Source organism: Nymphaea colorata, chromosome 9 (assembly GCF_008831285.2).
Source record: "Nymphaea colorata isolate Beijing-Zhang1983 chromosome 9, ASM883128v2, whole genome shotgun sequence".
Classification (NCBI taxonomy): Eukaryota; Viridiplantae; Streptophyta; class Magnoliopsida; order Nymphaeales; family Nymphaeaceae; genus Nymphaea; species Nymphaea colorata.
This window is the reverse complement of record NC_045146.1, coordinates 12,032,207-12,057,602: the sequence shown is the minus strand read 5'-3', so window position 1 is coordinate 12,057,602 and position 25,396 is coordinate 12,032,207. Positions and strand designations below refer to the sequence as shown.

At 40.7% G+C, this 25,396-nt stretch overlaps 3 protein-coding genes across 3 annotated transcripts; 2 read left to right on the top strand and 1 right to left on the bottom strand.

Moving 5' to 3' along the window:
* The first annotated feature begins 363 nt into the window (after positions 1-363).
* On the top strand, positions 364-4,557 carry LOC116260227 (transcription factor DIVARICATA-like). The gene is made up of 2 exons (XM_031638392.1): positions 364-866; positions 3,806-4,557. The coding sequence occupies exons 1-2, from the start codon at positions 481-483 to the stop codon at positions 4,227-4,229; spliced, it is 810 nt and encodes a 269-aa protein (XP_031494252.1). The 5' UTR covers positions 364-480; the 3' UTR covers positions 4,230-4,557.
* A 6,244-nt stretch (positions 4,558-10,801) lies between these two features.
* LOC116260578 (RING-H2 finger protein ATL8-like) lies at positions 10,802-12,500 on the bottom strand. The gene is made up of 2 exons (XM_031639032.1): positions 12,340-12,500; positions 10,802-11,471 (listed from the first exon to the last, which is right to left on the bottom strand). The coding sequence occupies exons 1-2, from the start codon at positions 12,498-12,500 to the stop codon at positions 10,802-10,804; spliced, it is 831 nt and encodes a 276-aa protein (XP_031494892.1).
* Positions 12,501-15,241: 2,741 nt separating this feature from the next.
* Positions 15,242-19,231, top strand: LOC116259897 (mitochondrial phosphate carrier protein 1, mitochondrial). The gene is made up of 6 exons (XM_031637880.2): positions 15,242-15,766; positions 16,397-16,758; positions 16,874-16,917; positions 17,640-17,854; positions 17,985-18,109; positions 18,849-19,231. Exons 1-6 carry the CDS (start codon positions 15,599-15,601, stop codon positions 18,898-18,900), a joined length of 966 nt encoding a protein of 321 aa, XP_031493740.1. The 5' UTR covers positions 15,242-15,598; the 3' UTR covers positions 18,901-19,231.
* Positions 19,232-25,396: the final 6,165 nt, after the last annotated feature.

Here is a 25,396-nt window from a genome sequence, read left to right as displayed (position 1 = left end):
TATTTAAAAAAGAGCTATAAAACCAGCTGCAATGAGCCATATATAGCTTCATCTCTGCAAAATCAGAACAATTTGGCCTACAACTATCTTAAAGTAATGTTGATCATTTTCTATTTCTTAAATGTTTTAATATCCAGAATCGGACTCGGGTCCATATTATGTGGAACGAATTGTAAAACCCAGAAAAGAGACCCAACCCGTTCTCACCGCAGGAGAGGGTGGGGGCTCGGATCCACGACCGTGGGCGCACGGAGTCATAATTGGGCATGCGCATTTACCTTGAGTCCCTTAGGTCAGACCCGATATTACGATAAGGTCCTCAGACTACATAAATGGCCGCCAGAGAAAGATTCTCGCGATTGACGCATCGCTTCGCTTGGATCGTTCGCCATTTTCTTCGTTGTCGTCTTCCTCTGCATCTCCTCCTCTCCGCTTGTCTCCCCGTCTCTCTGAATTTGCTTGCCCTAGGGGGAAGGGGGGATGGGGTGGGGATATCCCTCTTCCTCAGCCGCCTGCCTTCCGGAGTGGACGCACCATCAGAACAAGCTCTTCGAGGACGCACTGGCGGTTTACGGCCCCGAGACGCCCGATCGGTGGGAGAGGATCGCGTCTAGGGTCCCTGGCAAGACCGCCGCCGACGTCAAGCGGCACTACGAGTCGCTTGTCCAGGACGTGAACTCCATTGACTCAGGCGCCGTGCCGATCCCGCTCTACGTTCGGGAGTGGGCGGATGAGGTGGCGGAGGAGCTGACGACGGAGTTCCAGGTGTTCCGGCAGCCGTCAGGAGCGTTCGGCAAGGCGGTTGTGGGAAGGGGGTTCGATCAGGAGAGGAAGAAAGGGGTTCCTTGGACGGAGGAAGAACACAGGTTAGGTTTCTTCTCCCTTCGTGCTTTTTCCTGTTTCATTCATCTTTCCTCGTTCCTTTTTTGGAAAATTCTTTTCGGATTCTTCACGAATAGGAAAAGTTCTCTTTTCCTTTTGCATCATGTCTAGTTCTATACCTTGAATTTAAAGGTTATGGAATTGGGTGGTAAAGGAATAGTAATAGATGAATTTCGAAGCGCAGGTTTGTGAACACTCGGATGACCCTAATCTAATCTATTGTGGTGGAATGGAATTTCTATAGACCAAGTGGGCTTGTTGCAGTAGACGAATCTTAATTTCATAACAAGGAGGAAATGGAAGGAGAATCGGGGAAATATGATAATTCAAGTGCGCCAGATGAATCGAGGCGGCTTTGCTTCCTTAAGTGGTGCTCTAAGCTATGTAGACTTAAGTTGGGTAGTTTGTCTTCTTCTGTTTGTTGCTGCATAGTTTACAGCGGCATCATAGATCGCCAACTTAGTTTTAATTGCTCATGGTCCTGTAGATCAAGTTACGAGCTTGGGGAGTCTCTGGGCTGCAGGCTTATTAATTTGTATGACTTCTTCAAAGTTGAAGTTGGGATGAGTGGCTGCTCATGTCGGATGCACGATTGGGTAGCTTGAGTAGATCACTTGTGCGAGAACTGTGAAGATAAGGATATCGTAGGCTCGTGTGGATATGTGATGGTGTAAAAGAGAGTGAGATATTTGAACGTTGTAATATGCATCGGAACATGAATATGCACCTATGGTTTCTACAGTTACATTACGATACTAGTCTCCTTGCTTTATCTTGAAAAAGTCCCCCTTTTGTTCCGTATGTTAGCTCTTTTTGGCTTTTTGTGCATCTTCTTCATGTTTCTGGTTAAGGTCCTTCTGTTTGATACCATATATGATGTTGCTTTTTTAAAAAAAATAAATAAATTGACTATGGCTCTGATGATTATATAGAATATCAAGTTCTGACCCACGAATTTATGAAATATGGATGGGAGTCAATGTAGTTTGCATGGAACCATGTCAAGAGTATCAGGGCTGTTTGGCTGTATTCTAGGGCTTGGTGCAGTTTCCCTTCACTCTTTATGTTTGTCTACAATCTGTTAACATTTATGCTTATTTGATTATAAAGATACATCACATTCGGCGTACATATTGCTGAATTTGTTGGCTCTGACCTTTCCTAGTATCAGAACATTTGTTTGGCCCCATTTCTCCAGCAAATTGCTTGACTGAGGTCCCTGTCACATAGATACATGGATTTGTCTTCTTTGAAGGTCATCTTTGTGTTTCAGACTTTCAGTCAAGTTTCACGGTCCAAAAGTGAAAAGTTGTCACTGTCTCTTGATCCATGGTTGTCTTATATCATAAGTTCATAACAGCTTTTGATGCATTTCACATCTGGCTAATTGAAGTTCCTCTTCTTTTTTATAGAAGTATTACGATTTTAATATTTTATTTATTTTTCCGCTTCTTTTGGGTGGTTTGCATCTTTTATTGCCCTTAGTCTTCAACTGTAGGTTTGAGCCATAAGCGCAGAAAATCCATCTTTTTCAAAAAAAGATCTGATAAGAACGTTAAAAACAATGAAAACAGGAAAAGCCTGTCTTTTCCCTCCTTTTCTTTGAAAAAACTCCAAAATGAATGTTTCATGTTTTTTTCTTGCATTTTTTTAGTGTTTTTTTTTCTCATTATGTTACATTGTTTTCGCCTTAAAGTTTAAAACTTAAATTATTTGTCTTCATATTCTAAAACATCAATTTTATCATTTTATCAAGTTAGTTTTTATGTCTTGTTGTTAGTTTTGCATTTATTTACCTTTTTCTAATTTTTAGGAATTTTCTTTTCTAAAAAATTGCTGAGTTTCTTATGAGATTTTCCAGAGATTTTCAGCTTTGCGAAAAGATACCTGAGAAAAACCTTGCTGTTTAAAACCTAGTAATGATATTTGTGGCTATGGTTTGAGCATATGAGGAGAACCATGTCATCATGGAACCTTTTGTTTGAGCCTGGGAAAACAACTGTAGTTCATTAAGAGCATTTTTGAATATTGTAAAAGTAGAACAATTAGTCACTTTTTTATGGTATAGGCAGTAAAACAGATCTTGGGAGGCTCCATCAAAGTGGACTGACCTTGTTCAAATAAAAGTTTTGTTACATATCTTATATGTAAGGAAGCTCTGCAAACTTTCCAGTTTCCCTTATGATTATCCTTTTCCAGACCATCTCGAGCCAAGTGTTTTATAAATAACATGTATTTCATTATAAATAATTAAAATTATAACTTAACAACTTAAATTAATTCATTATACTTAGACAAAAGAAAAAAATGAAAAGAAGTTTAAATAATTAAACTTTGCTCCATGAACAGCTCAACTGTCACAAGGAGGCTTCACTTTCTATATAATCTTGGTCCTTGAAGGATAGCCCATAACAATCTTGTCTTTTAGACGTAAATTGACCCCTAATTGTATTATTTCTCATCGAGGGAGGAAGGTTACTTTTAACAGCAGTTTTTAAGTATTTGGCTTTATATGCTTTCAACTTTTCTCCGTTTTAAAAGAAAGTCTTGGCACTTGTTGACTTCCATCAGAGGTGTATCTTAAGATGCACCCTTATACTACATCTATGATTTTGGGATGTATGATGAGATACACTTGATATAAGACCTATGCATCTCTTAAAATGGTTTCAAGAGAAGTACATCGGTTATGGTTATAGTACATACTGTAATGTATCAAATAATATGGCATGATATTTACAGTAATGGTCTTGGACAATGGCAAGATTTATACCAGGGTCATAGTTATGAGTCGAATGCATTTTCTAGAGTGTGTTTTTGAAAGTGAAAATGTCACGTAGCTCAGTTTTGTGTCTTCATTGTTTCTTATCTTTGATAATTTTTCACTCGAAATACACCTGAAAAGTAGAACTTTGCAATGCAGGTTATTTCTTATGGGCCTCAAGAAGTATGGGAAGGGTGACTGGAGAAGCATTTCAAGAAATTTCGTTGTGACAAGGACCCCAACCCAAGTTGCTAGCCATGCACAGAAATATTTCATCCGCCTCAATTCTGGAACCAAGGACAAACGTCGACCTAGTATACATGATATAACTAGTATCAATGAGCCAGAATCTGATCACTCTAATTCACCCGACTCAATGTGTTCCAACCGCACATCTGTAACGGTTGATCATAAAGTGCCAGTGTCATCTAGCAATACAAAAGCATCTAACATGCCAGCAATCACTGCTCGTCCCTCAACTTTATATGATCATTGCTATGGAGTGTCTGGAAATCATCCATCAGGCAGCTTCAACAATGGTTCATCTTTTGGTTCATATATTCTGCACCCTACAATTCTGTAGAGTAGTCAGGCGTGTATAGTTGGGCATGAAATGTCAATCTGTTCTATAGTATTATGTCATGTGAAAAGGTTGGTATTTCCCCCCCCACTTTTTCTTAAGCCTTTTGAGCGTGAGCGTGCAAGTTAGATTTCCACTTGGGCATGTTAGACAGACGTGATTTCTCATATGCTGTATAGCTCCATATATGATTGCCTGGTTCACTGTTAAGGTATGAGAGGGCACTTGGTTGTTCTTCTCATATAATCAGCGAGGTGGTAGCCCGATTATCTTGATGTAAGAAATAAAGTGAATGATGTTTTATTGTCTGTTACTATTTTGAATTCAGTTCTCTCTCTCTCCCTCTCTCTCTCTCTCTCACACACACACACACAGCGCCATTTTGGTTGTTCATGCCAAACGAACTGAAAAGGCATGTTTACGCCTCACCTTATTTGTGTATTGGTGTAGTTCAAACTTGCCTCGCTTCGTGTCAGACGAGCCCAAGTCATTTGATGAAAAACATAGCTTGTTTGAACTTATCTAATCAACTTTCGAGACTTGAATTTAGTTTGTGCTATAGCTGGAAGTCGTGACTCTGATTTATCGTTCGTGAGATCATATAAGCACAAATTTAGTCTTGGAATGGTAAGTTTGCCTGTACGAATTTATGCAGTGAATACTTTGTTAAACGAAAGTAGATATGATGATGGGCAGGATTTTGGGGCCTGTTGTGCTAAACACACTCACGTATGAGTCCAGCAGATCATTTGGCTCACCGAAAAAAAAAATGGACAAGGAAAATGAGGCAAAGAGTGGGAAAAAAATATGTGCATGAGGAGCTTACTAAAATAGTGAAACAAAATCTGCAGCCAACTCCCTTGGCCTATGTTCTTAACAGACTTGAAGATTAAGCTGCTGATCCAGCAGAAGGGCGGGCTGGAATGTTTGAGAAAAGCAGGTTTTCATCTTTCTGCCCATCCATGGGATAGAAAAGGTGTAGAGGTTTAGGCCCCAAAATGGCGTTATTGATTTTCACAAGCTTCATAAGTTAAAGCGTAAGGCGTACAGTCAATGAGCATGAACAGGAAGACGTCTGGACAACTTTTCCCCGGCTACCTTATCCTACCAAATTCCCCCTACAATCCAAAAATTGATGGAACTTGTTATTGATTTCTTATTGAGGGTGCCTTTTAAAAATTGAACTTTCTGGGTTTTCTTTCAAAATTCTAGTGTAAAGCCGTGATTATAATGTGCCATGCCGACTTCAAAATATGTTCTTGGTCGCTTGATTTTGACGAGTAGATGGTTTTTTCATCTGTACAAAATATTCAAATATTCTTGCGCCGTTAGTTTTTCAACCCAATTTTTTCATCCAAGTAAACTGATAGAGTTCGCTAGTGATTAAATATCGGCAGACTTGACTTGCTTACTTCTGACGCTAGCGTGCTTGTCATCCTATAAAACGGCGAAACCCACCCTCAGAAATCAACGGAAAGTTGGTTGTCCTTTTTCTAGCAGAAGACATGTTTGTGATGAGAGATTGATCAATTAGATCTATTTTGTACTTTCTGACCAAAAAAGGAAAATGAATTCCAATTTCCAACTGGGAATTCCGAGTTGGTGCTGATCTTCTGCCAGAATCTAAGGGAATTAAGAGCAATTGTCGCGTCCATATTCTTTCAGAATCTGATATCAAATATATATCTATTAGACGGCTGCGTCTTGATTTCCTTTTACTTTTTGCCTTGTCAACGGGGTGTCAAGAAATTATATCACCAAACATTTGTTGGAATCTATCGACCAAATTTTAAAGTACTTTCCGAGAGACATGTCCTCTAAGCTTTCTACCAAACGATGTTCCTAACTTGTACCTTTTCTTCCATCTCCATCTGTGATATTTGAGATGTACCAACTTAGTTACACTTCCTATTACGCGTAGCTATATCATGTGACCAGCAGCAGCCATGAATGAAATATGTTGTCTCTTACGTATTATGTACACATGTGCCTTTAGTATCACTTCTGTTTGGTGAATTTTTTTGTATTTTGTGCATGTAATAGACAGTGGACATTGGGACAGCTACTTGCTAATAGGAATATATCTTCCTATTAAAAAATACCGGTCTAGGGAATTTTGGAAAAGTTATAGTGATTGCAATGTGCTTTTAAAACAATGTTTTAAAGCGATGGTGCTCTTGAAAGGTTAAAGGTGAGGCTTGTCACCAGAGGTTTCACTCGAATTTTAGGTGTTGCTTTTATGGAAGCCTTATCACCATTGATCAAGTCAAACACCCTTGGAATTGTTTTAACCATTGCATTGACCAATTTGGTAGGGATATCAAGCAGCTTGATGTAAAAAATGTGGTTCTCTCTGGCAACATAGATTAAACAATTTTCATAGAACAACCACGAGACTTTAGTTGTCCGACCAAATGGACACATATTTTCAGATTCACCGTTCATTATATGAGCTTCGTTTTGCTCCTCGAGATTAGGATGATTGATTTCGTATATTTTGGCCGTCCAAGGGACTTCATTGAAGTGCCTAAGATTCATTTTTCATTTGTTTGCCAAGATGCAGAGAGCATTATATTTTGCTGCTGGAAGCAATTCATCTTTTGTTCAAGAGCTTGTCAAAGAACTCTTGGTGTCGGAGTGGTCAAAACTTCATCCAGTTTGTTTCTGAAGAAGAGAAGATATGCTTACAGGTTGCCAGAACGGGCAAAGATATAATTGCATGCAGACTTGTTATCACCCCCTGATTCAAAATTATGGAGCCCCTCTTGATGATCCACTTTTTTCAGATCCCACATTGTGTCAAAGTTTGGTTGGCAGTCTAAAATATTTAACCCTCCCATGACCGGACATCTCCCTTTTAGTGTGCATTATGTCGGGCAATATATGCAAATGCCCAAGGATAGTCATTTTCAGCTTGCTAAATGCATTATTTGAGACAACTAATTAACTATGGCACTATTTCTGATGGTTGCAATCTCTTACTGCAATAGGCTCACGAACTACATGCCTTTCCCGACTTCAATGGGCAGTGTGTCATGAGGCACCATAGTCTTCCACAGGCTACATGGCATTTTATTTATGACGGACACCAATTATATATCGTCAAAGCATGTCAGCCTTGCGGGTCTCTATCAAGTCATTTTTCATTCTATGTGGAGTTAGACTATCTTTTTTTTTCGTGACAAAATGGTGTGAGAGCTGCTTACAACTCAATTTGTGCCTTCCACACAGTAAATTGCTGACGATTTTGCTAAAGACTTGCAACAAATTTCTTTTGATTCTTTTCGAAGCAAAATGAGATTCTTCAGAACCCCATAGTGTGAGATGCAATCCGTTTAGCTCAATCTATTGCTAATAAGGTCAATACTCAGTCGGTAACGTTGCCTAAGAAACATGTATGAAAGGATGGTGATAGATACTCTCAACAAAAAAAAAAAAAAAAAAAGGCAAATCAATTTGGTGAAGTTGGAGATAAAGAATTAACCACTCGATACCCGAAACTATATTGGTCTCTCTCATCCACCAAGAGCCCCAAGAAATATTTTATGTGCATTTTTTATGACCCACCGGCCACCGAAAATGAAGCATGTACATGATAGGTAGGATTTACAGAAGTCAACAACAAATTACAGCAAAAGATTTTGCAAGCAAACAAATGGGGAAACTAAAATTAATGCCAAGAGAATCCCAACCTGCTCCTTATTTGCCTTTGATTTTGTTTCTATCATCCTCTTTACAACTCATCTTCTTATTATAGATAAGGTTGACGCAAACAAATCTGGTGAAAACATCTCTACAGCTCATGCTGGCAAATTTTTTAATGACCATCATCAAAATATTGTAATCCCTCCTAAAAAAGAGGAGATGATCGATCAGTAAGTCCACTATATAATATAGAAGCATGTCTTTCTCTTCTTGAGCCTTCATTTAGCATCCTTTGCGATCTGTCGAGATTCATCCTTTGCATTTCTTCCGTCCTCAAGGGATAGGATAGATTCTGTAAGGAGGCACAGAATGCTCAAATTTCTCAAAATCTTGATCTAATTGTGCTCCCGTAGTTATGTGTCTTTGAAGGAGGCATGTGGCGGACGATGCCCACAGGGCGTCGTTCTTCATGCCTCCTATATAAAGAGGCATATTAGCATCTGTATGCGTTGCATATATCAAGATCATTTAAGAGCAGGAAGTTGGTGAAAAAAGCTGTTTATATCCATTAACCCTGGCCGAAAATGAACTCATGTACCCTGTTTATATCTATTTATTTTTTGCTTTTGTGCAAAATTAACAAAAACACAGTTAGGTTTCAATTCCCTTCTTTTGGCCGCCTGATTTATATATACAAATCAGTAGAGACTATTAAATGAAGAAATACAAACCTAAACATCCTTTTGTTGTACAACCAAGAGTTCAATACCGTTTTGTATAACTTCCTCTAGAAAACAGTTGATTACAAATTGTTTTATAAACTACTAGATCTCATTTGGTATGTATATCCGCTTCTGGATTCTCATTTGGTCTTTATGTCCATGACCAATCACTTTTTTTATTTGATATTCTTAAGTTTGTTTTGCTATATTTTGCTAATATAGCATAGGCATCTTCTTTTTACATGTTCTGCTCTCATCATAAACATGTTATTCAGCTAGAATTTGTCCCACTCCTACCGGCCTTTAACGTATTTACTTTTCTCTTGTTCCACCCGTTTGCAACCTTATGGGTCCTTTTCTAGAGTATGTGGTAGTGGTATGTAAAGCTGAGGCGCGCACACACCCAGCTGACTTAGCAGGTCATTTTCTTTGGATCTTAGCTAGATTGTGCCCTTTTCTTCAATATTAAGCCTTCTATATTTTCAGTAAGGCACAGCTGAACACTTTCCGGTTACAACATTTTGCCGTGCATTTGATCTGCTTTGGAGGCCGAGTTCACTTTAGTTAATTAATGGGCTGATTAGTTTTTTGTAATCATATTTCCTATTTTTTCTTTTATAGTAGTTTATATACATGCATAAAAAGAGATTCATCAACAAGGATTAAGTTCAGAAACATAAACATTTTAGGGTCCGAAGTGGATGATTTCCAGAATCAAGTGCAAGGTACACACTTGATCATTTGTTCCATTAGAGACTGTTTGGAAATAGGAACATTCTGTTACTATCCAATATATATATCTAAAGGCAGATGCATGAAACAGTAATATATTGTTACCATTTCCAAATAGTTTTTTTGGTGTTGATTACCTGGAGGAGTACTGGTCCCAATAATCAGTTCAATTCTTATGACCGCGGCTCCTCTTGATTGCAAAGAGGTAACAGTGACACTCTGGGTGGAACTCCTCTTATACCCCACTAAAATTTTTCAAATTTAAATTTTAAAGGTCAAAGTTTTTAAAAATTTTAGTTCAGCCTTTTAAAACTTTTGGAAAAATAAGGGTAACCAGTTTTAAAAAATCTCAAAAATTCTAGTTGGTCACCCTAAAGTTCTCGCATGTATCTGCCGTTAGGGTGCATCGATTTTTTTTGTCGAAAAAATATTATATGGATCAACAGCACCAATCCAGCCCAACTGATTTGCGTGCGTGCAGCATCGAGGGTATAAATTGCTTCGATAGTCGTATTAATGATATTCGTCGACTGACTTTTATTTGCGTTATTCTAAACATAGAAGGACCCCGAATCGTTTCATTATGAAACAAATAAAACTCTGACGACGTGAACCCGGTGTGCGTTTAGGCAGATCTATCTCATAATATATCTACAAGATTTTGCAAGGTCCGGGGCACAATTTGCATATCATAAAAGAACAAAAAGATCGATGCCAACCAAGTTGTGATTGAGTTTTATTTTTCTTATTGTATTTTTCATGTGCCCAGTAGATAATCCAATTTTGAATCCACAGAAAACCTCCTATAGTAGAAAGAATCTGAGTCGAGTATCCACCCCAGAGTTTCATGTAATTTAGTAATAGGAACTACTGTTGAAGAAAAATTAAATGACAGATGACATTTTCCACTTTTGAGGTCGAACGACTCGTGAGTTTGATAGCTTCAAGAATCGCTTTTTATGCTACCAACATTATGTTCAACTCTTCAAGCCAACAAGAGCTCGGCATACCAGAACAGGAACTCTGCCTAAAACTATAAATCAACAATACTTTGTCTGCCCATCTGCATAACCTAGACCGAGGAGCAATACTTGCTTTTTGCTCATATGTTCTTCCCATTCTGATATTATAGCACTTTTCCCAATGTGATCATTCGATCTGTCTCTTCCTACCAACTGCATCTTTCAGTCTCGGCCTTCCAATTGAAAACGACGACCAGGGAAAGAACCTACTGACCTACCACTTTGACATCGGCTTACAGATGCAGAGTACCGTAACTTGTTGTGAGTTTTTAAGGCAATGACTATTAATTTCTTTTATCCTATACATATAGACGCTTCTCACGTAATGACATGTTTACAGCAGAAACCTTTTAGAGCTTCCAACTACCTGCCATGCTTTTTTCCTGTACAAGTTGCAGATGCTGTCGAAGGAGGAGGAGGGAGAAAACCAAAAGCGTCTAGAGAGGCGGAGGCTTTACTGGATCACCTTCTCTGTAATTGACTCTTGGTCGACACTCCGTACGGCGCCACTGGCGGCGGCATCAGGGGCGGGCGCCTGAAAGCAATTCTCCGGCAACCCGCACCTTTGGCACCTCCGGACGGTTGGAGGCAGTGGCGAGGGAGGAGGGGAAGGGGCGGCAGTCTTCCGGGAGAGGAGAAGGCGGCGGCAGGATGGGCAGGAGGAGTGGGACGAGAGCCAGGTGTCCATGCAGGATGGGTGGAAGCAGTGGCCGCAAAGGGGAAGGACCCTCACCTGCTCGCCGGTGAGGAACTCGGACAGGCAGATGGCGCAGTCGGTGGAGTTGCCGGCCCCGGCGTCGAAGGCCCCGACGGGAATATCGCGGATGGCTTTTTGCTTGAGGTCCTTGTTGGCCTCTACGTGGTCGTAATCGCCATTGCCGCCGCTGCTAATGCCGAAGCGGCACCAGCAGGCGCAGCGCGTCATGAAGCCCCAGCCGACGAGGCAGATGAGGGTGCAGAGTAGCGCCGCCAGGATGACCACCACGTCCGAGTTCGCGGCCCCGTTCGGCCGCTCTCCGCCACCTCCTCCAGTCGACGCTGCGGGTTCGGCCAGCAGCCGCCGGCAGAGTCTCGCCCCAGAGATGAGCCCTATCGAGTGTGCAAAAGGGAAGAAGGAATAGGGGCTATTTAACAAAGAAATTATTGCTACTTTTGGCCAACATCATTAATATTTTAGTACCACATCGATAGTCTCATACGGATAACTATATTGAAAAAAAAAATGTCATTTGGGTGGGTAGAAACTATAAAGACGTCGTAAATTAACAATTTAGCACAGACGCTACTAAAAGGTATGTCTTCATATATTGCACTCAAAATCCTCCTTTTTAAGGTATATTATATATATTTATATATCACTTGTATAAATCAGTTATATATATATCACTTGTATTTATATTGTATATGTATTTATAGATCAAATCTTAGTTCCAAATTTGAATAAACCCAAATTTATCGGTCCAAATCTTATATACATTTGTCTTGCTATCTTTTTATTTTTGAACTTCAAATACAAAATAAATAGTTAGAGTTAGAAATATATATATATATATATATATATATATATATATATATATATATATATATATATATATATATATATATAAAAGGTGAAATGCTACATATAAAATAATGAATATTTACATATCCATTTTCGTCTAGGATTCCATGCAAAAATAAAAGCGATCGATATATATAACATATTTGATTATGTAAGTGTTTAAAAAAGGAGGAGGATTTTCAATGCAGGATATCAAAATATTTTTTTCTTTTTAGTCTTGTAACATAAAATAAAAGTTAGAGTTAGAAACATGTATATCTAACGTGAAATACAACGTATAAAAAATAAGAATTGTATGCTCAAAAAAGAAAAAGAATAAAACGGGGTACTTTTTCTTTTACTGATATATGATATTTCCGATGTTGTACAAGATCTTAGCTTTAGACCTAGGCTAACAATAGCAATATTAAATAGCCCCTGTCCCTTCTTACACTTTTGCACACTCGAATGCGCTCATCTCTGGGGCGAGACTCTCCTGGCGGCCGCTGGCCGGACCGGCAGCGTCTACCGGAGGAGGTGGGGGCGAGCCGCCGAACGGGGCAGTGAACTCGGACGCGGTGGTCATCCTCGCGGCGCTCCTCTGCACCCTCATCGGCTGGGGCTTCATGACTCGCTGCGCCTGCTGGTACCGCTTCCTCCGCCGCTTTCGGTATTAGCAGTGGCAGCAACGACGGCGTAGAGGCCAACAAGAGCCTCAAGAAAAAGGCCATCCTCGCTCTTCCCAGTCGGGTTCTTCGACGCCGGGGCCGGCAAGTCCACCGACTGCGCCATCTGCCTGCCAGAGTTCCTCACCGGCGAGCAGGTGAGGGTCTTTCCACTTTGCGGCCACTGCTTCCACCCGTCCTGCATCGACATCTGGCTCTCGTCCCACTTCTGCTGCCCATCATGCCGCCTCCTCCTTTCCCGTAAGACTGCCGCCCCTCTCCCTCCGCCCTCGGCACCGCCTTAGACCGTTCGGAACTGCCAAAGGTGCGGGTCGTCGGAAAGGATGAGTGTCGACCAAGAGCCAAACGCAGAGAAGGTGATTCGGTGAGGCCTCTGCCTGTGTAGACGCTTTTGGTTTTTTCCCTCCTCCTCCTCCTTTGACAGCATCTACAACTTGTAAAGGAAAAAAGTATGGCGGGTAGTTGGAAGCTCTTCCTTCTCTAAAAGGCTTCCGCTGTAAACGTGAAAAGAGTATATATGTATAGATAAAAGAAAATTATAAGCATTGCCTTCCGATGGTTACAGATCTTTTGCGGGAATTCAACGCAGTTTGGTACTGTCTTCCTCAAAAAGGAAGACCAACCTAGCGCTTGCAAGGCAGCCATAAAACATCTTGGCTGTTCATTTTCTACTGCAAATTGTACGCTACAGAGGAACAGCAGCAAGGGTTTGAATCACCAATTGCCTGCGTGACAACCAAAGCTCACCCGGTGATGCTAAACTTGTTTGGAACTCAGTTTAGCATATTGATGGTTTCCTTAGTTCCTAGATTTCATTGCTTCAATTTGGAGCTTGAAAACTCTCTCTCTCTCTGGTGCTTTGGAGGTTTGTCTGTGCTGCTGGGCTGCTCGGAAGTTCATCCATTTCTTTTTTGGTCGTTGCATCTTTCTGTAGTAGTAAAAACTAATAGCAAGTTAGTAATAGTAAGTCAATGTCAAGTGCTACTTCAGTAGCCTTGGGAGCTTTCTTTTTCACTCTTTCATTTTTGTTCTTGTCCTTTGTCATTTTCAATTGGAAAGATGCAGTCGGTAGGAACAGACAGATCGAATAAGCACATTGGGAGAAGGGTTCAGAGCAGATGTGGGGAGGGAAGGACCTAAGAGCAAAAAGCAAGTATTGCTCCTCGCTCTAGGTTATGCACATACAAATTATTATTTCTGCGCAGTTTTAGGCAGACTTCCTTGGCCGGTGTGCCACTCTTGTTTTTGAAACGTCGCCTAGCTCAGATTTTCGTCTCCAGTGTTTCTTATCACTGATAATTTTTGGCTTGATCTTCTGTCAAAGTTACTCTCAAATGCACCTCAGAACTTTGCAATGCAGGTTATGGGAAGGATGAGTGGAGAAGCACTTTCAAGAAACTTCGTTGTGAGAAGGACCCGAAACCAAGTTGCTAGCCGTGCACAGAAATACTTCATCCGCCTCAGTTCTGGAACCAAGGACAAAATCCAACTGATTAGTGTATATACATGATATAACCATTATGAACGAGCCAGCTGCAATCGACTCAAGATGTGTGTGTAAGAGAGAGGGGGATTGTACATACTGGGGCGGAGAAAAGGAGGAGGGGTGAGAGGGGGGCCTAAGTTTGTTTCCCCTCTCGATTAACTAATTAATAATTTGTTTGCATTTACCAATCGGGATAGTGTAGCACGCTAAATTTGTATTGGTCAAACTCCAAAGTCTCCACATCAGCCAAACCCAGGAAGCAGAAACATCTTTGTCTGTGTCATTTTTTCCCCTGGAATTATTATCCAAACAACCCATTTTAACATATAAGAAGACTTCTTTTTGTAAATATTCCTAAAAATCAGAAGATCATTTCAACATGATGTAATTAACTATGAATATTATCAATCAAGTGTATACATAATCGTATAATGTTTCTTGAAACGAAAGCGCAATGTCATTGGAGAAACTCACTCTTCTTCTTATCAAGCGCTCCCTTTAGATTACATATTATTACTATAGGCAAAGTCACAAAATGGGGTTCCCAACATATGCCACATCTTGAGTTGTCATCCTTTGCTTCAAACTTCTGTATAGAGAGTCGAGCCTAGCTTCAGATCAATTCAAAAGAAAAGTAGTTCACGGTTAGGACTCGCCATGCAAAAGAAAAAAGACTCGCGTATGTAACCTTGGAGTAGTTTTGGGTGAGCAAGGGGTATTAATCCTACCGCCCGAAAAAGGCCCGAAGGCCTCCCCATTTTCCCTGCCTCCGGGGTCCTGAGCTGCGTCGGTGTCAGCGATAGCAACGGTGCACCCTTCAGCTTAGATGTCGTGCCCTACCGCCTTAAGACACAGAAACATAACGCCCACGAGAATCGAACTAGAGACCTGCCTTAGTACAAGCCCCTAGCTCAACCAACTAAGCTATACTCTTATGAACTAGAGACCTGCCTTAGAAACCTTGGAGTAGCGTGGTCGAAAGGGACAAAATAACTTTCTACATGCCAAGGAAGGTTTTTTTTTTTTTTTTTTTGTACCATGGATCTGAGGCGGTTTTTGCAAAACCAGATAACTCAAGGTCTGCTTTGGTGAAAGAACATTAAAAGGCAGGACTTTTTGTATAAAGGGAAAAGAATGAAGTGTCATAAGGGTAATTAAGTCGTTTAGGAAAAAAAAGGGTCCGAGTCTATGGTTTCTCCAAGGGCCACGGAGCGCGGGAACCCTGAGACTCGGGTTGATCATACGTGGATGCTCTCTCCACAAGAAACAACGTCCATGGCGGCGGCAACGAATCTCCCGCCTCATGCTTCTCCTCTTACTTCCCGCAAGTTTAGTTGCTCTGGTGCTAAGGGATGGTTTAGCCGAAACCCTAGCCCTTTTGTATCATCCTTCCCATCTTCTTTCCCCGTTGGCTGTGGTATTAAGTTCCCAGTGCTTTAGTTTGAGTAGACAAAAGGGAGCGATCATGGTTAGAGTGTAGGGATTAGGACTCGTTTTCCCAAGTTGTGAATCATTCAGTTGTTGATTCAAACGACATTAATGGCGACGACGGTGGGAATGGCGGAGGAATACGATGGTCGTTGCAAGGAAGGTTTAAGGCTGTTCTCGCCTGGGTATTATGGGGTTTGTGCGATTGGGGGAATGCTCAGCGCCGGCGCCACTCACCTGGCTATCACTCCTCTGGATGTATTGAAGGTTAATATGCAGGTAAATTTTGTTGTAGCTTCTAACGTTCTCTTGCGTCTTGACGACTGTCGGTGGGCTTTGTTTGTCTAGTGGTTGATTTCCTTCTTCATCTAATGTGGACGATGTTTTGCTATTGTTTTCTTGACTGTCCGTTTTATATTAATGAAGAATGTGGTTGAGCTGCGGCCAAAAGTTTGTTTCTGTCGATTTGGATTGGTTGGCATTCAGTTGGATGAGATGATTCGTTGGCGTTTGTCCCGTTTGATCTGCCCTAACAATAGGTGTGCCCTTTAATCGCCACTGCCGTTGGCTGTTACGGTGATGGCTGTGTACTAGAGCACATTTTTAGGATTTCTCTCTAATTATTATTATTATTGTTGTTGTTGTTGTTACTATTTTCATATCTGCACGTACGTGGTTCTGTGCATTTTTGTCTATATTCATGAGTTTTCTTTTGTTTGAATCTGCATATTGCTAAAGAAATGGTTAGGTGCAGAGCTTCCTTTAAAGCTTGTGCCTGTGGATTTTTTTTTCCTTTGAAGAACAGTTCAGCTTTAAAAAAAAGTTCTGCGAATTCATAAAATAATCGTAAAGCAAAGAAAGAGAATTTTGCTTGAAACGTGTTTCATTTTGTGATATGTTTCTTTGTAGGTGAATCCAGCAAAATACAATAGCATTTTTTCTGGTTTTAGTGTATTATTGAAGGAGCAAGGGGTTCTAGGACTTTGGAGAGGTTGGGCTGGGAAATTATATGGATATGGTGCACAAGGAGGTTGTAAGTTTGGCCTTTATGAATACTTCAAGAAGACGTATGCTGATGCGTTTGGACCAAATGTCGCTGGGAGGCAGAGAACTTGGATTTATTTTTTGAGCAGTGCATCTGCTCAAGTGATTGCGGATGTTGCCCTCTGTCCTTTCGAGGCAGTCAAAGTTCGTGTGCAAACTCAACCTAACTATGCTAAAGGATTGGTTGATGGCTTTCCAAAATTGTATGCAGCTGAAGGCCTGCCAGGGTAAGGAGGAGCTTCTTTGTTCATTGCCCGAAGTTATTTGTGTATATCTGGAAATGGTTTCAGACTTTAAGTTCATCTCTTTGATTCTAATTGCTAAATGCCTTTGTAACTGCAGCTTCTACAGGGGTCTTGCTCCACTTTGGGCACGGAATCTTCCATGTAAATAAACTCATTTTTTCTTTCCCTGAAGAATTGGCCAAATAGAACTTTTTTATTACTGAAATTTTCAAGGTTGAAGAGAGAGTAGAGAATGAAAAAAATAGTTGGCCTATGACATGGAACATATTTACATGACTTTTAGGCTATTTTATAGCTGAATATGAGTTGTACAATATTTTATAGCTGAATGGACAATCTCCTATGTCCAAGCGGTTAGATGATCTCATATAAAAGAATGACCTGTGATTATTTAGTGTTGACCCAATTACATGTCCAAGTGGTTGGAGCTTGTATCAAACTGATGTAACTCTGTTTCCAGCTTTATATCTCTTTATATGGAACTGATATTTTTATCTCCATTAGAATTGCCGAACCCTAAATGGATTGCTGCATCCATGTGATGAAGATAATTTTTTTCGTGTCTCACAATTGTGAGTTTTTTTCTTTCTTAAGATGAAGAAAAGAGCAAAATATCTGGATTTAGGTTGCATTTGTGGTTTGAGTTTTTTTCGTTATTATATGCTGTTTGAATGAACAAAGTCTTTGCATGCTCCTGGAACTTTATAATCTGGCTTGTTTACTGAAGGCCTGTTAGCTGGGTTAAACATTGAATAGATGGGGTCTTGTTCATAAGTTCCTTTCTCATGTAGATAATAAGAAGCTATCTACGTTGCATGGTGTATTTATGTTGAATATTTTAATCTTGGTTGTGTTTTGGGCAGTCTCCATCCTCATGTTCTCAACGTTTGAGCATACAGTAGATCTTTTATACCATAATGTTGTTCAGAGGAAGAAGGAGGATTGTTCAAGAGTTCAACAGCTTGCTATCACATGCACAGCTGGCTACGTAGCTGGTTCTGTTGGTACTGTTGTCTCAAATCCTGCTGACAACGTTGTTGCATCTCTCTATAATAAAAAGGCTGAGAATGTTTTTCAGGTTTCTGCCTATTCTTGCTTTTTTGTTTTGTGTGTGTGTCCTTTTTTTCTGCTTAGCATCTGCAAATCTAACATGACCATACTGTGGAAACCAGGTGAAAGGACTTTTTTTTTTTTCCTGTTCATTGCAGGCGGTTAAGAATATTGGGCTTGCCAATCTCTTCACTAGAAGTCTCCCTATCCGAGCTGCCATTGTGGGTCCTGTCATTACTATGCAATGGTTCTTGTATGACACCATCAAACTCTTAACTGGATTGTGAGTATACTGTCTGGACTTGTGCTTGAAGGCTTTTAAAATTGAAACATTTAAATGATGCTGTATCTAGAGTCCATCTGAGAAACTTCTATAGGCTAGAGATGCGAAGGGTTTTGTTGAGCATGTTATATGCTGTTCATAAGCAGTACATGCATCATCCTTCACAAACTCATATCTGCCTCATTGTCATGCATGTGGCAGGTTGTCCATTGTAACTTTGTTGAGACTTGTTAGAGCCATTTTGCAATCCCGTGGTGCCATAATGTATGTGATCTTTCTGTCATATATATTGTTTATTAGGTATAGCGTGGACAGTTCAGCACCACCTGGAAACTAGATACATACATTGAGGGTTTCATATTCGATATGGCTGTTAACTGTTAAACAAAGATGGATCTCATAGAAACTGTCTTTATATGGGGCGATATAAAAAAAAATTGCAATTCAGGGGGTTGAACCCCTCTTTCCTGCCCTGTGATATGGAACAATTCCCGAACAGAATTGAGTGGTGAATCTACTACCATTCTCTCAAATTTGGCAACGATTCCCAGTTGCAGTTGGACCTGTGGTATGAATGGTGGACATAGCCGTGTTCCTGTTCGATATATACGTGTCTCAGTCGGTTCAGTTGCTGGTATAGGCTACACATAAATAACGAGTGGAAGCATTTGTTTTAATTATTAACGTTGTTCTTGGTTATTCGTTATAGCTGATTCCATTCTTCTTGTGGTTTTTTCAGGCCTACTAGTGGTGGTGTCGGCAACGTGGTTGAAACCGAGCATATCAGCTAGGTTCTTCTTTGTTCTCTTGGTATTGAAATTTTTATGTATAAAGATAAGCACGAGAGAGAGAGAGAGAGATTTCGGAAGAGGGGGAGAGTAGGGGATGGCTTCGGGGAGTGAAAATTACATGATTTAGGAAAAGCAAAAGCGTCAGCTCGTTATGTTGTTGTAAGTCTGGGGAAATTAGTGTTTTGCTACCGCACTTGTAGCATTACGTTTGTTTCAGCGCAAATGATAATGCCATATTTGCTAGCACAAGTGGTGTTGTCATTGGACATTGTCGACAATTGATGCGCAAGAAGATGCATTGGGCCCAAAATGACTGCGAATCCATGCCTTCCTCCTTAGATCGAGCGCATGTTATTGAGTTTTCTAGATAGACCTGTTTTCGCACCAGATTTTCGGGGGTTAAGTGGTGTACGTATTGTGGCCCACAGAGAACTGAGGGAGAGAGACAGCTTTGCTTTACAGAATAAGTTAAATAAGCACTGATTGGTCTTCCGCAGGAAAAGTTCTTTAACACGCTAGGTCAGGTTTTTTCTGCCCGAAAACGATAAATGTAAGTACAAATCGAGAAATTGATTTTAGAACTCCAAACTTCATGGAAGGTAGTAACGAGATGTACCGTGCATGATAGGGTTTGATAATCTACCTGCGTAAACAAAATGGGGATGGTTTAGTCAACTGTAATTTTTTTTTCTCCGATGTAAAATCGCAGCATTTTGATTGCTTGCGAGTAATCCTTTCTCCAAGAAAGTGGGCGCGACATATGCGGTAGGTTTCTCTTTTACATTGAGAGTTGAGTCTAGCTTGCAGTTTAGAGCTTAAAAAACATAGTTGGAAAAAAAGAACACCTTCGAGCTACTGTGGTATCAATTAGCATGACGAGAGTTGAACCTAGCTTGCAGACTATAGAATAATTCAGAAACACGATTCAAAGAAAAGGACCTTCAAGTTATTCTAGTTTCAAATTTATGTCTTTTTACATCACAGCATCCTTTCTGATTTAAATTTGTTAGGATCTAAGTTAGTGTCCGAGGAGTGGCAACTTTCGTGAAAATGTCACAAGTTCCAGGGTGAAGTGGTTAGCACAATTAAGAGAGGGTCAGACGCCCTGGTCGGTATGCGGCAATCGTGTCCCTAGCGAGGTGATCGCTTCATTGTCGGTCATACTATTATTACTCCTAGCTCTAAACTCAGCTTCTCAATGTAAACGGGATTCGCTCATTGATTGGTTTTAAGTCGCCTATAAGCGTTATTAGGGGTTTCACATTTGTGTGTTAAAGAAAGTTGCGTGAAAATGAATTTAGCTACCAAAGGTAGGTGATGGAAGCAAGACATGATCCTCAACGTGCTTGGGTCATGTGATGAGGCTTGCATTTAGCTTCTTATTTACTGGTTGTAATCGAATTGACACCTTATTGGCTGTTCCCACTTTACGTTAGCTTGAATGAAGCGTGTCGCCAGAATCTTGTTGAAATGGTTACTAATGAAGTCTTGTTTGGATATGGAAACAATGCAACTCTGTGTGCGTTACGTGTAAAGGAACCCAAACCCCAAGAGAGTGGATTCTTGCAATGCTGCTTTATATAATCTCCTAACATCCGACTCCCTACCTATGAGTCATGATGGTTTGTGCCCCCATGATATTCAAGGCCACATGATTGTTGAGACCATGGTCTGAATCTAATCATCACTTGTTGCTTCCTCGAAATGCGTCTCTTTGCCATGACCACTCTAAATCCAACCACTAAATCCGATCACCTACACTTTCTATCTGGTCGGAATTTCTGTGGCTCATCACATGCTCCGTTGGGTAGCTTATGGATTCATCTCTAGAACTGCATTCCAGTTGTAGATGTAGGGACCATGACACCTGACGAAACCGCATCATTCATTCCATATTGGTATCTGAGTTTCTTGATTGCATACTGTAGTGCATCTGATAGCTGGATCCAGTGAACACCATGTCGACTCGTTCCTAGTTCTTTCATGTTGCTGCTTCTCGTTGGTCTACCTTTTCGGTTGGAGTGGGGGCAGAAAAAAGTAGTGTGTCTGGTACCCATATTGCATAAAAGATGAGGTTTAGCATGTCTGCCCGTATTTGGTGTGCTCTTTTGGACCCTAAGGAGCTTGGTCCCTCTATAAATTCTAGCAATAAGAACTCGAAAGCACCTGCGTCCTCATCATCTACTTGATGGGCAAAGATATCCTTTGGTGGTTTCGCACTCCATGTGAAAATATAGGCCTGTGCACCCTTTTCCCAAGACCGCTCACATGGGTCCCTGGTGATTTTGCGAATTGAATGACATGAAAGGCGGCAAGGAATGGCATTATCTGTGGGATGTCATCTTCCACTCAACACATACAAGCGTTTATTCAATGTTGTCGGCCCAAATCTCTTCTTCTTCCTCCCTCTTTCTGGTTGATCCAGCGGCCGTGAAAGACCAATAGTCGGTAGCTTTGTGCCGGCGGATAAATAATAAAATCTCTAAACCCAAATATAGTTTCTTAGAATCGAAAACCTTGATAATAAAAAAGTTTGAAATTCTTCACTAGCTACCTGGTGACGAGTGCCTTCCCTATACTAACCACTTGCTTTAGAAAGGATAACCCATGCTAACCACATCCTTTATAAAGAATGAACGATTATATTGAAGGTTACAGAACGATGAAAAGCAATTTTTGGTACTATAAACTCTACTGGACACGATTTAGGACATGCTTAAGTGGCCCACTCCCCATCTGTGAATTCAATTTTTGCGCAGCAGCCGTCGTTGATGATAAGAATGGGAGTCCACGGTAACAAAAAGATCATTCCCAGAGTGAAAAGATAGAAAGTTGCGAAATGAGGTGTTAGAAATGAGAGGTGAACAGGACAGGAGGCGATTGGGCTTCTGGCTTCTTGGATCGACTGCAATACATTTCTTGTAATATGAGAAAAACAAATACAATACTTATGAAAAGCGTGTTAGTTTCAACTTCCTAGACCCTCCTTTTCCTGAAAAGTAAGTTTTTTGAGGATTCAATGAAGCTTCCACGAAGCAAGAGAAATGATGCAGAATTGAAAGATATCCAATGTGGGTTTAGCCGTTTCAGCAGCATTATCCACGAAGTAAGAGAAATGATGCAGAATTGAAATATATCCAATGGGGGTTTAGCCGTTTCAGCAGCATTATATATATATATATATATATATATATATATATATATATATATAACGAAACACTGGTCATCCTGGTGGCCTATGTCACCTGCAAGTGTATCTGGTCCAAAGTGGGCTAGTGGGACTTTGGCAGATGCACCAACAGGAAGATGCTTATCCTGAAAAGTACCATGTGAAAGCCTTTCGGTACTTCTAAAAGACTGGATAAGTTATCCGGAAGTGAGGTAAAGAGTGGGAAGAAGATATGTGCATGTGGAGCCTATTGAAATAGTAAAAAGAAAATCTACCGCCAACTCCTCTGGCGTATGCTTTTGACAGACTTGAAGATTATGCTGCTGATCCGGCAGAAGGAAGGGCTGGAAATTTTGGAAAAAGGTACGCTTTCATCTTTCTGCCCACTCGCGGGATAGAAAAGATGTAGAGGTGCAGTAGGCCCAAAATGGCATTATTGAATCTCTCAAGCTTCATAAGTTAATGTGCAAGACATAGACTGATCATGAACAGGAAGACGTCTCGACAACTTTCCCCTACATACCTTGGCTTATCCTACCAAATTCCCCCTATAGTCTAAAAATTGATGAACTTGTCATTCGTTTCTTATTGAGGCTGTATTAAAAATTAAACTTTTGGCTTTTCTTTCAAGATTCTAATGTGTAAAGGCGAGTTATCATTTGGCGCAACTTAAAATATGCCAACCTGAAAATATGTGATTAATGGATGTTTTTTTAACCTCCATAACCCACCCTCAGAAATCAATGAAAAGGTGATTGTCATCTTTCTGGCAGAAGGCATGCTTGTGTTGAGAGTGAACGACCAAGTAGATCTATCTAATTCTTTCCGACGGAAAAATGAAAATGAGTTTCAATTCCCAACTGTGAATTTCAAGTTGGTGCTAACCTCGTTCCAGAATCTAAGCAAATAGAAACAACTAGTTATTGTTCTTTCACTGATAGCTAAATATCTATTAGATCATTGCATGATCCAATCCTTCCCATCTGTGAATTCACTTTTTGCTCCGCAGCCCTTGTTCATGGTATAAAGGGCAGTCCACTAGCAAAAAGTTACTTTCGAGAGTAAAAAAAGGGAAGTTGCATAAAGAGGTGTTAGAACGGGAGGTGATCGAGCTTATAACTTCTTCGATCGAGTGCCATACCCTTCTTTTTAATGTGAGAAAAATAAACACACTTCTTATGAAAAGCGTGTAATATTTCAAACGTCCTTGACCCTCCTTTCCTGAAAAGTGAGAGCTTTTTGAGGATCCACAGAAGCTTCCACGAAGTAAGAGAAATGATGCACAATTGAAGGATATCCAATATGGGTTTAGCCATTCAGCTGCTTATTATATACATATATAAAAGGGTGGTCATCCTGGAGGCCTGTGTAACCTGCAAGTGTAGCTATATGTGCAAACCGCTACATAAAGTACGCAAGTGATCACGCATCTGGTCCAGAGTGGGCTAGTGGGACTCTGGCAGATGCACCAAGAGGAAGATGTCTATCCGAAAATGATAATGTGGAAGCCTTTTGGTACTTATAAAAGATTGGACAAGTTATCCGGAAAAAAGCCCACATTGGATATCCCTCAATTCTGCATCATTGCTCTAACCACGTGGAAGCTCAAATTCTGCATCAGTTCTTTGAATCCTCAAAAAGCTCACTTTTCAGGAAAAGAAGAGTTCAGGAAGTTGAAACTGGCACGCTTTTCATGAGTTGTGTAAGTGCTTTTTTTTTGTTCTCTTTTACATCAGAAGAAAATATCTCACTTGATCCAAGAATCAGAAGCGCTCGATCGCCTCCTGTTCACCTCCCACTTGTAGCACCTCTTGCTGCACCTACTTTGTTCCAAAATATTTTGCTTTTCTCAACTTAAAACATCAGCCTCATTAACTGTGGGTGAGAGCCTGCAGTTATATGCAGAAAGCCTTAGGTCCTGAATGCACATTCAGTGGGGAGTTAAAGAAAATTTTGTTACAGGAGTGAAACTACAGTTTCAAAATTTTGACAGGCACCATCAAGTATTTTACCCCTGCCTTCACCCCCTGCTTACAACCAAGGGGCCGATAGCATTGAATGAACGCTAGTAGTTGTATGTGTTGAGTGGAAGATGACATCCGGCAGATAATATCAGTATCCCTTGCCCTTTTCATGTCAGTCAATTTGCAAAGTCTCCAGGGACGCATGTGAGCGGCCCTTGGGAAAAGGGTGCCGGGGCCCAACCGCTAAAGAATATCTTCCGGCTATACAAAGTAGAAAGTGTGAAGAAACGACTGTGAGTATTAACTGTATAGACAAGAGCAGCCCACGTGTGGAAAGGAAGACAAGATAGGATGACTCCAAGGCCGGTGAAGCTCCGGCCCACAACACCACCATAGGAGAATGATAAAGCCCCCGTGTCCGGCAAAAAGCCATCTCCAACAAGTCAAGTTAAGGCAGTCGCCCACAAAATTGGCTCTCCTCTCCGTGTGCTGGGCCGAATAGTGTGGCATGTGAAGCAGCGCGTGAAACTGAACATCGTACAGTACGGGCGTTCTTCCGGCCCCCACAGCAACCAAAAAGGTAGACCAAGGAAAGGTAGCAATATCCAACAACTACAACTAGAAAGGAATCAATGTGAATCCAGCTATCAGATGCACTGCACTACTTTCACATGGAACTCTACTTAAGTTGATGAGGTACCATGATGGAATGAATGATGGGGTTGCTTCGGGTAGGTATCATCAGGGGCCTTAACACAAAGATTTATATTGGTGTATATTTACATACATTAGAATGACGCCTCCTCGAAGCGTCGTGAGAAGGTACGTAACTTTATTTTAGTATGGTTCAGGAATGAATGAACTTGGAACCCAAAAATAAGTTGATTCAAGAATTTTAAGTTCACAACCATAGACCTTTCCCACTAATTTTCAGCAGAATTCATCGGCTTATTCCTCCACATGCAAATTCAGTCAGTGATAAATGAATAGTCTTGAACCAAGAAATGGATCCTAGAAGGTAAAAGAAAAAAGTACTCGTCTTGAGCAATTAACTGCACGCTTTTCAGAAAAGAAGAGTTCAGGAAATTGAAACCAACAGGATGTTCATAACTGGCGTATTCGTTTTTACCTCACATTAAAAGAAATGTATTTATTCGATCCAACTGGCTGCCGTAGGAGAGGTATGATAATTGGTCAGCTTGAGCTTCAATGCTTTTGCAGTTTCATTTTCGTGGTGCTATTCTTCTGAACCACCAAGTAATGACATGCACGAAACCGGAGAATTGAAGCAGCCATGAACCTTAGAGGCGGTCGGAAGGGAAGGATGGTTTCTCCTCTTGCCAAACGCCACTCGATCCAACTG